General features: G+C 41.1%; 1 protein-coding gene across 1 annotated transcript; it reads left to right on the plus strand.

Annotated features, from left to right (window-relative positions):
- The first annotated feature begins 3,814 nt into the window (after nt 1-3,814).
- Nucleotides 3,815-4,483, plus strand: LOC102144073 (myosin light polypeptide 6-like). The gene has a single exon (XM_074014369.1). The coding sequence runs from the start codon at nt 3,832-3,834 to the stop codon at nt 4,252-4,254; it is 423 nt and encodes a 140-aa protein (XP_073870470.1). The 5' UTR covers nt 3,815-3,831; the 3' UTR covers nt 4,255-4,483.
- Nucleotides 4,484-13,011: the final 8,528 nt, after the last annotated feature.

Genomic DNA, 13,011 nt, shown 5'->3' on the forward strand with positions numbered 1-13,011 from the left:
AAATTTAAAAATTTTTAAATTTATCCATCCAATGACCTATCAATATTTTTTATTTTAGTTTTTTTTTTTTTTGAGATAGGGTCTCCATCACCCAGGCTGGAGTGCAGTGGCACGATCATGGCTTACTGCAGCCTCAATCTCCTGGAAACAAGCAATCCTCCCAGCTCAGCCTCCTGAGTAGCTGGGACTACAGGCACATGCCACCATACCTGGCTAATTAAAAAAAAAAAAGAATTTTTTTTGTAGAGACGTGGTCTCACTATGTTGCCCAGACCAGTCTCTCACACTCCAAGGGATGCTCCCACCTCAGCCTCTCAAAGTGTGGGGATTGCAGGTATGAGCCACCATGCCCAGCCTTCTGAGACTTTATGACTGCTGACTTAAAGCCTGGTTCTTCCTACCCCAGTAAGAAGGGGGTAAGGTGAAGGGCGAAACAGGGAGATTTGATGAAGGCAGTGTCACGCTGGACCCAGCTGGTAGGCCAGGCTAGTGGAACAGTGTGATGTCTAGAGTCATCCTTCCAGGTAGCCCAGCACACAACTTGATGGTGTGAATGTGGACAATGGGATCCAGAGGGAGTCAGACTTGTATCTTATTTTTTTGTTTCATCATAAAACCCAAATGTATTTTAAACTCTAAAATCGAGAGGAAAGATTACAAAGATTGATATCAGAAAGTAAAGTAAGGGATGAAGAAGTGGTAGAGGGTTGGAGGGAAGTGCTAGTTTAAATAGTGAAATCAAGGAATGCTTTTCTGAGGAAGTGGCATTTGAGCAGGAACCTGAAGGAGTGAGAAAATCAGCCACATGGAGATCTGGGAGAAAGTTTACAAAACCAAAAATTGGCATTGTTTATTATACTCCATATTGGAAACCACCCAAATTTCCATTAAATACTAAGTAACTATAGTTTGCAAAATAATGAGCTGGAACTATATGTACAAAATGAAAAGATGTCTATAAGATAATGGAGAAAAGGGCCAGTTGTGGTGGCTCACGCCTGTAATCCCAGCACCTTGGGAGGCCAAGGCACATGGATCACTTTAGGTCAGGAGTTCTAGACCAGCCTGATCAACATGGTAAAACCCAGACCATACTAAAATTACAAAAATTAGCCAGGTGTGGTGGTGCATGCCTGTAATCCCAGCTACTCGGGAGGCTGAGGTGAGAGAATCACTTGAACCCTGGAGGCGGAGGTTGCAGTGAGCTGAGATTGTACCACTGCACTCCAGCCTGGGTGACAGAGTGAGACTGTGTCTCAAAAAACAAACAAACAAAAACATATAATGGAGAAAAGTTACAAAACTGTATAGTGATTCCATTAAAACAAACAAATGAGAAAATTAACCTAAAGCAAACATATTTATCACAGGGAGAACATCTGAAGAAATACAAAAAATTGAAAATTGGGCTGGGCACGGTGGCTCACATCTGTAATGCCAGCACTTTGGGAGGCCGAGGCGGGTGGATCACTTGAGGTCAGGAGTTCCAGACCAGCCTGGCCAACATGGTGAAACCCTGTCTGTACCAAAAATACAAAAATTAGCTGAGTGTGATGGTGCATGCCTGTAATTCCAGCTAGCTACTGGAGAAGGTGAGGTACAAAAATCGCTTGAATCTGGGAGGTAGAGGTTGAAGTGAGCCAAGATCATGCCACTGCACTCCAGCCTGGGTGACAGAGTGAGACTGTCTAAAAACAAAACAAAACAAAAATTGAAAATTGGATGGTTGGAAGCAAGATGGCTGAATAGAAGCCTCCATCAATCATCCTCCCCACAGGAACACCAAACTGAATAATTATCTACACAAAAAAGCACCATCATAAGAACCAAAAATCAGGTGAGCGATCATAGTACCTGGTTTTAACTTCATGTCACTGAAAGAGCCACTGAAGAGGGTAAGAAATACAGTCTTGAATTGTACAGTCTTGACAGGACCCTTCCCCCACTCCCCAGCAGCTGCTGCATGGCACAGAGAGACAATCTGTGTGCTTCAGGGAGGGCGAGTGCAGCGATTGTGGGATTTTGCATTGGAACACAGTGCTACCAACACTGGGCAGAACTCCACCAGTGCCCGTAGAGGCAGCATTAGACCAGCCTTACCCAGAGGGGAATCACTCATCCTAGGGGTCAGGACTTGAGTTTTGCCAAGCCTTGCCACCACAGGCTAATGTTCTCTGGGGTCCTAAATAAAATTGGAAGGCTGTCTAGGCCACAAGGACTGCAAATCTTAGGCAAGGCTTAGTCCTGTGTTGGTCTCAGAGCCAGTGGATTTGGGAGCCATACAATTTAGTAAGACACCAGCTGGGGCAGTCAAGGGAGTACTTGTGCCACCCCTCCTTCAAGTTCAGGCAACACAGTTTGCAAATCCAAAAGAGACCCCTTCCTTCCACTTGAGGAGAGAGAAGAGTAAAGAAAACTTTGTCTTGCAACTTGGATGCCAGCTCAACCACATTAGGAAAGGGCGCTGGGCAGAGTTGTGAGGCCCCCATTCTAGGACCTAGCTCCTAGATGACATTTCTAGACACAACCTTGGCTAGAAGGGAACCTGCTGCCTTGAAGGGAAGGACCCAGTCCTGGCAAGATTTATCACCAGCTAACTTAAGAACCCTATATAAGCAGCAGTGGTAACCAAGTAGTACATGCTGTGAGCCTTCAGTGAGACTAAGATGTGCCAGCTTCAGGTCTGACCCAGCACAGGAGTAGGGGTGGTGGCCACAGGGGTGCTTGTTTAACCTCTCCACCGTCTAGGCAGCACAGCACAGAGAGAGAGAGAGAGAGATGCTGTTTGTTTGGGAGAAAGTATGGGGCCAGGTGCAGTGGCTCATGCCTGTAATCTCAGCATTTCGAGAGGCTGAGGCAGGTGGATCAGTTAAGGCCAGGAGTTCAAGACCAGCCTGGGCAACATAGCAAAAACCTGTCTCTACTAAAAATACAAATATTAGCTGGGCATGGTGGCGCACGCCTATAATCCCAGCTACTCGGGAGGCTGAGGCATAAGAATTGCTTGAACCCAGGAGGCGCAGGTTGCAGTGAGCCCAGATTGCACCACTGTATTCCACCCTGGGTGACAGAGTGAGACCCTGTGAGAAAAGAAAGAGAGAAGAGAGAAAGAGAGGAAGGGAGGAAGGGAGGAAGGGAGGAAGGGGAGGAAAAAAGGAAAAGAAAAGAAAAGAAGGAATATAATATATGAGCAAAGAACAAGAGTCTCTGCCTGATAATCCAAAGACTTCTTCCAGGCCTTATTCAAGGTAACCAAGGTGGTACCTCTATGAGTCTGCAAGAACTATGGCGTTACTGGGTTACATTGTGGGTTACCCACTAATGGCCCGCTAATGACCAAAAACTTAAGTCACAACACTCAAGTCTCTTCAAATACCTGGAAAGCCTTCCCAAAAAGGACAGGTACAAACAAGCCCAGATTATGAAGGATACAATAAATACCTAGCTCTTCAATGTCCAGACACTGACAAACATCCGCAGGAATCAAGACCATCCAGGGAAATCGACATCAGGGACTAATCCCAGAGAGAGAGAGAAATTTGACCTTTCAGACAGAGAATTCAAAATAGCTGTCTTGAAGAAACTCGAAGAAATTCAAGATAACACAGAGAAGGAACTCAGAATCCATTAGATAAATTTAACAAAGAAATAGAAATAATTAAAAAGAATTGAGCAGAAAGCCTAAAGCCAAAAAAAATGCATTTGACATACTGAAAAACTTATCAGAGTATTTTAATAGCAGAATTGATCAAGCAGAAGAATTAGTGAACTTGAAGATAGGCTGTTCTAAAATACACAGTCAAAAAGGTCCTGCAGAGCTGAGCAGTCAAGATGTGTGACTTCACCGAAGACCAGACCACAGAGTTCAAGGAGACCTTCCAGCTGTTTGACCGAACAGGTGAAGGCAAGATCCTGTACAGCCAGTGTGGGGAGGTGATGAGGGCCCTGGGCCAGAACCCTACCAACACCAAGGTGCTCAAGGTCCTGGGGAATCCCAAGAGTGATGAGATGAATGTGAAGGTGCTGGACTTTGAGCACTTTCTGCCCATGCTGCAGACAGTGGCCAAGAACAAGGACCAGGGCACCTATGAGGATTATGTTGAAGGACTTTGGGTGTCTGACAAGGAAGGAAATGGCACCGTCATGGGTGCTGAAATCCGTCATGTTCTTGTCACACTGGGTGAGAAGATGACAGAGGAAGAAGTAGAGATGCTGGTGGCAGGGCATGAGGACAGCAATGGTTGTATCAACTAGGAAGAGCTCGTCCACATGGTGCTGAATGGCTGAGGACCTTCCCAGTCTCCCCAGAGTCTGTGCCTTTCCCTGTGTGAATTTTGTATCTACCCTGAAGTTTCCCTAGGCTCTCTTGTCTCAGCACCTTTCCCATCTTGTCTCCCTTGGATGATGTTTGCCATCAGCATTCACCAAATAAACTTGCTTTCTGGACCCTCAAAAAGAAAAAAAAAAAAAAAAAAAAAGAAAATACACAGTCAGGGGAGACAAAAGAAAAAAGAATAAAAAAGAATGACACATGCCTAAAAGAGCTAGAAAATAGCCTCAAAAGGGCAAATCTAAGAGTTATTGGCTTTAAAGAGGGGTGGAGAGAGAGGTGGGGTTCATTCAAAGGAATAATAATAGAGAACTTTCCAAACCTAGAGAAAGATATCAATATTCAAGTATAAGAAGGTTATAGAATACCAAGCAGGTTTAACTCAAAGAAGACTACTTTAAGGCATTTAATATTCAGACTCCCAAAGGTCAAGGATAAAGAAAGGATTCTAAAACCAGCAAGAGAAAATAAACAAATAACATACGATGGAGCTCCAGTAGGTCTGGCTGCAGACTTTTCGATGGAAATCTTACAGGTCAGGAGAGAGTGGCATGACAATATTTAAAATGCTGAAGGAAAAAAAACTTTTACCCTAGAATAGTATTACTTTATCTGATGAAAATATCCTTCAAACATGAAGGAGAGGTAAAGACTTTCCTGGACAAGCAAAAGCTGAAGGATTTCATCAACACAAGACCTATCCTATAAGAAATGCTAAAAAGAGTTCTTCAATCTGAAAGAAAATGATGTTAATGAGCAATAAGAAATCATCCAGGCCAAGGTGGGAGAATTGCTTGAATCCAAGAGTTTGAGATCAGCCTGGGCAATGCAGTGAGACTCCATCACTACAAAAAAAAAAAATTGTTTTAATTGGCTGGGCATAGTGGCTCATGCCTGTAATCCCAGCACTTTGGGAGGCTGAGGCAGGAGGATCACTTAAGGCTAGGAGGCTACAGTGAGCTATAATCAAGCAACTGGACTGTAGCGTGGGTGATAAAGTGAGACATTGTCAAAAAAATAAAAAATAATAATAAATAAATAAATAATCTGAAGGTACAAAACTTACTGGTAACAATAAGTACTACACAGAAAAACACAGAATATAATAACACTGTCGTTGTGGTATGTAAACTACTCATATTTTAAGTAGAAAAACAAAAAGATGAACCAATCAAAAATAATAATTACGGGCTGGGTGAGGTGACTCACACCTGTAATCCCAGCACTTTAGGAGGCCAAGGCGGGTGGATCACGAGGTCAGGAGATGGAGACAAACCTGGTTAACACGGTGAAACCCCATCTCTACTAAAAATACAAAAATTAGCTGGGCATAGTGGCACACGCCTATAATCCCAGCTACTCGGGAGGCTGAAGCAGGAGAATCACTTGAACCCGGGAGGCAGAGGTTGCAGCGAGCTGAGATCATGCCACTGCACTTCAGCCTGGGCAACAGAGTAAGATTCTGTCTCCAAATAATAATAATAATAATAATAATAACAACAACAACAACAACAACTTTTCAAGACATAGACAGCACAATAAGATATAAATAGAAACAACAAAAAGTTAGTATGTGGGGAGACAAAGTTAAAGTTTGTATTAGTTTTTATTAGTTTCCTTTTTGTTTATTAGTTTACACAATTAGTGTTAAATTATCATCAGTTTAAAATAATGGGTTATAAGATATTATTTGTAAGCCTCATGGTAACCTGAAATCTAAAAGCATACAATGGATACACAAAAAATAACAAACAAGAAATTAAAACATACCACCAGAGAAAATCACCTTCTCTAAAAGGAAGACAGGAAGGAAGGAAAGAAGGAAGAGAAGACCACAAAACAACCAGAAGACAAATAACAAAATGGCAGGAGTAAGTCCTTACTTATCAATAATTGCATTGAATGTAAATGGACTAAGCTCTCCAATCAAAAGACACAGAATGGCTGAATGAATTTAAAAAGATAAAAAGACTCAATGATCTGTTGCCTACAAGAAACACACTTCACCTATAAAGACACACATAAACTGAAAATAAAGGGATGGAAAAAGATGTTTTATGCAGATGGAAACTAAAAAAAGCAGAAATAGCTATACTTATAACAGACAAAACAGATTTCAAGACAAAATCTAGGCTGGGTGTGGTGGCTCACACCTGTAATCTGAGCACTTTGGGAGGCTGAGGCGGACAGATCACCTGAGGTCAGGAGTTCAAGACCAGCGTGGCCAACATAGTGAAATCCCATCTCTACTAAAAATACAAAAATTAGCCTGGCATGGTGGCACACACCTGTAATCCCAGCTACTCAGGAGGCTGAGGCAGGAAAATTGCTTGAACCCAGGAGGTGGAGGTTGAAGTGAACTGAGATTGCACCACTGCACTCCAGCCTGGGCAACAGAGTGAGACTCTGTCTCAAAAGAAAAAAGACAAAAACTATAAAAAGAGACAAAGAAGGTCATTATATAATGATAAAGGGGTCAATTCGGCAAGAGAATATAACAATTGTAAATATATATGCACCCAACACTGGAGCACCCAGATATATAAAGCAAATATTATTGGAGCTAAAGAGAGAGACAGACTCCACTACAATAATAGCACAAGATTTCAACACCCCACTTTCAGCATTGGACAGATCATCCAGACAGAAAATCAACAAAGAAACATCAGACTTAATCTGCACTATGGATCAAATGGACCTAATAGATATTTAGAACATTTCACACAATGGTTACAGAATACACATTCTTCTCCTCAGCACATGGATAATTCCCAAGGATAGCTCCTGTTAGGTCACAAAACAAGTCTTAAAGCATTAAAACAATTGAAATAATATCAAGGATCTTCTCTGACCACAATGAAATAAAACTAGAAATCAATAACAAGAGGAATTTTTGAAACTATACAAACACATGAAAATTAAACAATATGCCCCTGAATAACCAGTGGGTCAACTAAGAAATTAATAAGAAAATTAAAAAATTTATTGAAACAATAATGGAAACACAACATATCAAAACCTGTGGGATACAGTGAAAGCAGTACTAAGAGGGAAGTTTATGGCTGTAAGTGCCTACATCAAAAAAGATAAAAAGGCTGGGTGCAGTGGCTCATGCCTGTAATTCCAGCACTTTAGGAGGCTGAGGTGGGTGGATTGCTTGAGCTCAGGAGTTTGAGACCAGCCTGGGCAACATGGGAAAACCCCATCTCTACTAAAAATACCAAAAATATTATCCAGGCATGGTGGCACATATCTGTAGTCCCAGCTACTTGGGCAGCTGAGGCATGTGAATTTCTTGGACCTGGGAGGCGGAGGTTGCAGTGAGCCAAAATTGGCCACTGCGCTCCAGCCTGGGTGACTGAGTGAGACTCTGTCTCAAACAAACAAATGAACAAACATACAAACTTCAAGTAAACGACCTAATGATGCCTCTTAAAGAACTAGAAAAGCAGGAGCAAACCAAACCCAAAGTTAGTAGAAGGAAATAAATAATAAAGACCAGAGCAGAAATAAATGAAATTGAAACAAATAAAACAATACAGAGGATAAAGACAAAAAGTTCATTTTTTGGAAAGATAAACAAAATGATAAACCTTTAGCCAGACTAAGAAAAAAAGAGAGAAGACTGAAATAAAATGAGAGATGAAAAAGGAGATGTTACACATGATACCAAGAAATTCAAAGGATCCTAGGTACTACTATGAGTAAGTATATGCCAATAAATTGGAAAACCTAGAAAAAAAGATAAATTTCTAGATACATGCAACCTACTGAGTTGAACCATGAATAAATTCAAAACTTTAACAAACCAATAATAAGTAACAAGTTCAAAGCCAAAATAAAAAGTCTGCCAGCAAAGAATAGCCTGGGACTCAATAGCTTCACTGATGAATTTTACCAAAGATTTAAATAACTAATATCAATCCTACTCAAACTATTTTAAAAATTTGAGGAGGAGGGAATACTTTCAAACTCATTCCATGAGGCCATTATTACCCTGATAGCAAAACCAGACAAAGACACATAAAAAAGAAAAAGAAAGAGAGAAAGAAAAAGAAAGAAAGATAAGAAAGAAAGAAAGAAAGAAAGAAAGAAAGAAAGAAAGAAAGAAAGAAAGAAAGAAAGAAAGAAAGAAAGAAAGAGAAAGAAAGAAAGAGAAAGGGAAAGAAAGAGAAAGAAAGAAGGGAGGGAGGGAGGGAAGGAAGAAAGAAAGAAAGAAAACAACAGGCCAATATCCCTGATGAACATTGATGCAAAAATCTTCAACCAAATACTATTAGGTTGGTGCAAAAGTAACTGTGGTTTCAGACTTTGAACTTTAAATCATTATAACTAGGCTCAAACACATCTTTATTAATCAAAACAGGAACCATTACAATCAACACATTTTTTGCCAATGAGAAATGTTTGTTTATTCCTATATTGTAAAAATCCATGTTTCAGGATTCAATAAACCCTTGGAAATCATTTTCTGCATCCTACTGGTTGTGGGAGTGTTTTCCCTACAAAAAGTTGTTGAGATGCTTGAAGAAGTGGTAGTCAGTTGATGAGAGGTCAGGTGAGTATGGCAGATAAGGCAAAACTTCATAGCCCAATTCGCTCAACTTTTGAAGTGTTGGTTGTGTGACGTGTGTTTGGGTGTTGTCGTGGAGAAGAATTGGGCCCTTTCTGTTGACCAATGCTGCCTGCAGTTGTTGCAGTTTTTGGTGCATCTCGTCTGTTTGCTGAGCATACTTCTCAGATGTAATGGTTTTGCCGGGATTCAGAAAGCTATAGTGAATCAGACCAGCAGCAGACCACCAAACAGTGGCCGTGACCTTTTTTGGTGCAAATTTGGCTTTGGGAAGTGCTTCGGAGCTTCTTCTCAGTCCAACCACTAAAGCTGGTCATCGCCAGTTGTATAAAATCCACTTTTTGTCACATGTCACAATCCAATCAAGAAATGGTTCACTGTTATTGCATAGAATAAGAGAAAACAACATTTCAGAACAACATTTTAAAAATTTTTTGCTCAGCTCATGAAGGACCCACTTATCAAGACCCCTTTTTTTTTCACCTTTCCAATTTGCTTCAAATGCCAAATGACCATAGAATGGTTGACATTGAGTTCTTTGGCAACTTCTCATGTAGTTGTAAGAGGATCAGCTTTGATGACTGCTGTCAATTGGTCATTGTCAACTTCTGATGGCTGGCCACTACACTCCTCATCTTCAAGGCTCTTGTCTCCTTTGCAAAACTTCTTGAACTACGACTGTACTGTACATTCATTAGCAGTTCCTGGGCCAAATGCCTTATTGATATTATGAGTTTTCTTGCTGCTTTATGACCCATTTTGAACCCAAATAAGAAAATTGCTCGAATTTGCTTTTTGTCTAACATCATTTCCATAGTCTAAAATAAACATAAAATAAACAGCAAATAATAAGTCATTAGCAAGAAAACATAAAGCAAGAAATGTCCATTAAAATGATGTATAACATAACCACATTTATTGAAGAATGTATTCCAGTATCAAATGGCAAATTCCAACAATGCAAAAACTGCAATACTTTCGCACTCACCTTAATAGCAAACTGAATTCAACAACACATTAAAAAGATCATTCATCATGACCAAGTGAGATTTATCCCAGGGATGCAAGGATGGTTTGTCATATGCAAATCAATCAATGTGATACATCATATCTACAGAATGAGGGACAAAACTATACTATCATTTCAATTCACGCTGAAAATGCATTTGATAAAATTCAACATCCTTTCATGATAACAACCTTAAAAAACCTGGGTATAGAAGGAACATACTTAGGCTGGGCACCATGGCTCACGCCTGAGATCCCAGCACTTTGGGAGGCCAAGGTAGGTGGATCCCTTGAGGTCAGGAATTCGAGACTGGCCTGACCAACATGGTGAAACCCAGTAGAGATTTTAGAAATCTTACTAAAAATACAAAAAAATTAGCCAAGCATGGTGGTGTACACCTGTGATCCCAGCTACTCAGGAGGCTGAGGCAGGATAATCACTTGAACCCAGGAGGCAGAGGTTGCAGTGAGCCGAGATTGCACAATTACACTCCAGCCTGGGCCACAAGAGTGAAACTCTGTCTTAAAAAAAAAAAAAAAAAGAACATACTTCAACATAGCCCTACATGACAGACCCACAGCTAGTATCATACTCAATGATGAAAAACTGAAAGTCTTTCTTCTAAGATCTGGAGCACGACAAGGATGCCCACTTTCATCACTGTTACTCAACACAGCACTGGAAGTCCTAGCTAGAGCAATCAGACAAGAGAAAGAAAGAAAGGGCATCCAAATTGGAAAGGAAGAAATCAAATTATCTTTGTTTGCAGATGATAGGATCTTATATTTAGTAAAACCTAGAGACACCACTGAAAAATTATCAGAACAGATATACAAATTCAGTAAACTTGCAGGAAATAAAACAATATACAAAAGTCAACATGCAAAATCAACATATATCAGTACACACAGCTATTATTAGGTTAAAAAAAAAAAGAGAACATGACATATAAAAATCATTTCTAGGCCAGGCATGGTGGCTCAAACCTGTAATCCCAGCACTTTGGGAGGCAGAGGCGGGTGGATCACGAGGTCAGGCGTTCAAGACCAGCCTTGCCAACATGGTGAAACCCTGTGTCTACTAAATATACAAAAATTAGCCCGGCATGGTGGTGTGCACCTATAGTCCAAGCTGCTCGGGAGGCTGAGGCAAGAGAATCACTTGAACCTGGGGGGCAAAGATTGCGGTGAGCTGAGATCGCACCACTGCACTCCAGCCTAGGCAACAGAGTGAAATTTCATCTCAAATAAATAAATAAATAAATAAAATTAAAATAAATTTAAAAATCGGCCAGGCGCAGTGGCTCACACCTGTAATCCTGGCACTTTGGGAGGCTGAGGTGGGTGGATCATGAGGTCAGGAGTTCAAGACCATCCTGGCCAACGTGGTGAAATGCCATCTCTACTAAAAATACAAAAATTAGCTGGGGATGGCGGCATGTGCCTGTAATCCCAGCTACTTGGGAGGCTGAGGCAGAAGAATTGCTTGAACCCGGGAAGTGGAGGTTGCAGTGAGCCAAGACTGTGCCACTGTACTCCAGCCTGAGTGACATCTCTTAAAAAAAAAAAACAAAAAACCGAAAAGAGTATAGTTGGATTGTTTATAACACAAAGGATAAAGGATAAATGCTTGAGGGGATGGATGCCTCATTTCCGCTGATGTGATTATTACACATTGTTTGGCTGTATCAAAATATTCCATATGCCCTGTAAACACATATACCTACTATATACCCTTAAAAATTAAAAATAAAATGTTTATAAGTAAATTTTAAGCGTTGTCAAAAAATCTGACTTCTAAGAGTTGTTGCATGGATTGAATGAGAGAACAATGAGTCAAAGTGCTTAGGTGCATACTAAAGAGAGAGCCAGAAGGAAGGCCTTGTCATCTCTAAGACAGGATAGGGCAGACAGAATTATGACATGAGTCCTGAAGATCTATCCCCTTGCCTTTTCTGATATACTTAGAGCTCTCCTCTCTTTTAAGCCACGTATTCCTGACCCTTCCTCATTTCCTCACATGGCTTTGTCCCTCCTCTAGCTTTGCTCTTGGGAAAGGAGCTTGTACTTCTGTTTTTTAATCTGGTTCCTTCATCTGGAATGACCTTCCCGCCACCCTCAGACAAACAGCTTTGTGCTCTGGCTGCAGTCCGTGGAGAGGTGCTGATAAGGAAGAGGGTTTCCTGGATCCCTCTGGTTCATTGTAGCCTCACTTCAATGTGGTACAGTGCAATGTCAAGAGCAGTGTCAAAGGCTCTATTGTGTCTCCCCCACCAACCCCATTCTAGCCTCAGAACATTAGGATTGCTCACACACACTCCGGCTGATGTTGACTGCATCACCTGCCTTCCCTTTAAGGTTTGTGTTTTGTTTTGTTTTTCTGAGACAGGGTCTTGCTCTGTCCCCCAGGCTGGAGTGCAGTGGCGCGATCTTGGCTCACTGCAGCCTTCACCTCCCAGGTTCAAGTGATTCTCGTGCCTCAGCCTCCAAAGTAGCTGGGATTACAGGCACAGTCACCACGCCCAGCTAGTTTTTGTATTTTTAGTAGAAATGGGGTTTCACCATGTTGGCCAGGCTGGTCTCGAACTCCTGGCCTCAAGTGATCTGCCCATCTCGGTCTCCCAAAGTGCTGGGATTACAGGTGTGAGCCACTGCACCCAGCCCTATTTAAGGTTTTTGAGGGATTCAAGCTGTAACTGTTTCTGCCCATCCCATCCCCACTCTCAGTCTCCACTACCAAGCTCTCCTGACTTTCAGGGTCTTGTGTGCTTGAAACCAACTGGTAGAAACAATTGGCTCTGTCAGTATGCTTGTCAGCCAATTGTTAGAAACAACACAGCACAGAAAAATCACAAGTATAAAATAAGTGCAAATAAAATAAATATAGAAAGAATATTCTGTGCTCTTGTATTATTTCTAGCAACTATTCATTTGATCATTTTGGATTTCTAGGCTGACCAATCAGGTAATTGATAATAATTCTCTCATCCACTTTAGTATTTTGACTTTTATTCTATTGTCTAATTGCATTAACTAGCACTTCCAGAACAACATTAAATAACAGGTGGTGAGAATCCTTGTCTAGCTCCTGACTTTAATG

The sequence above is a fragment of the Macaca fascicularis genome, chromosome 14, assembly GCF_037993035.2.
Source record: "Macaca fascicularis isolate 582-1 chromosome 14, T2T-MFA8v1.1".
Lineage (NCBI taxonomy): Eukaryota > Metazoa > Chordata > Mammalia > Primates > Cercopithecidae > Macaca > Macaca fascicularis.

Coding starts and splice junctions, on each gene's coding strand:
- LOC102144073 (XM_074014369.1), top strand. CDS start 3,832: ATGTGTGACTTCACCGAAGACCAGACCACAGAGTTCAAGGAGACCTTC.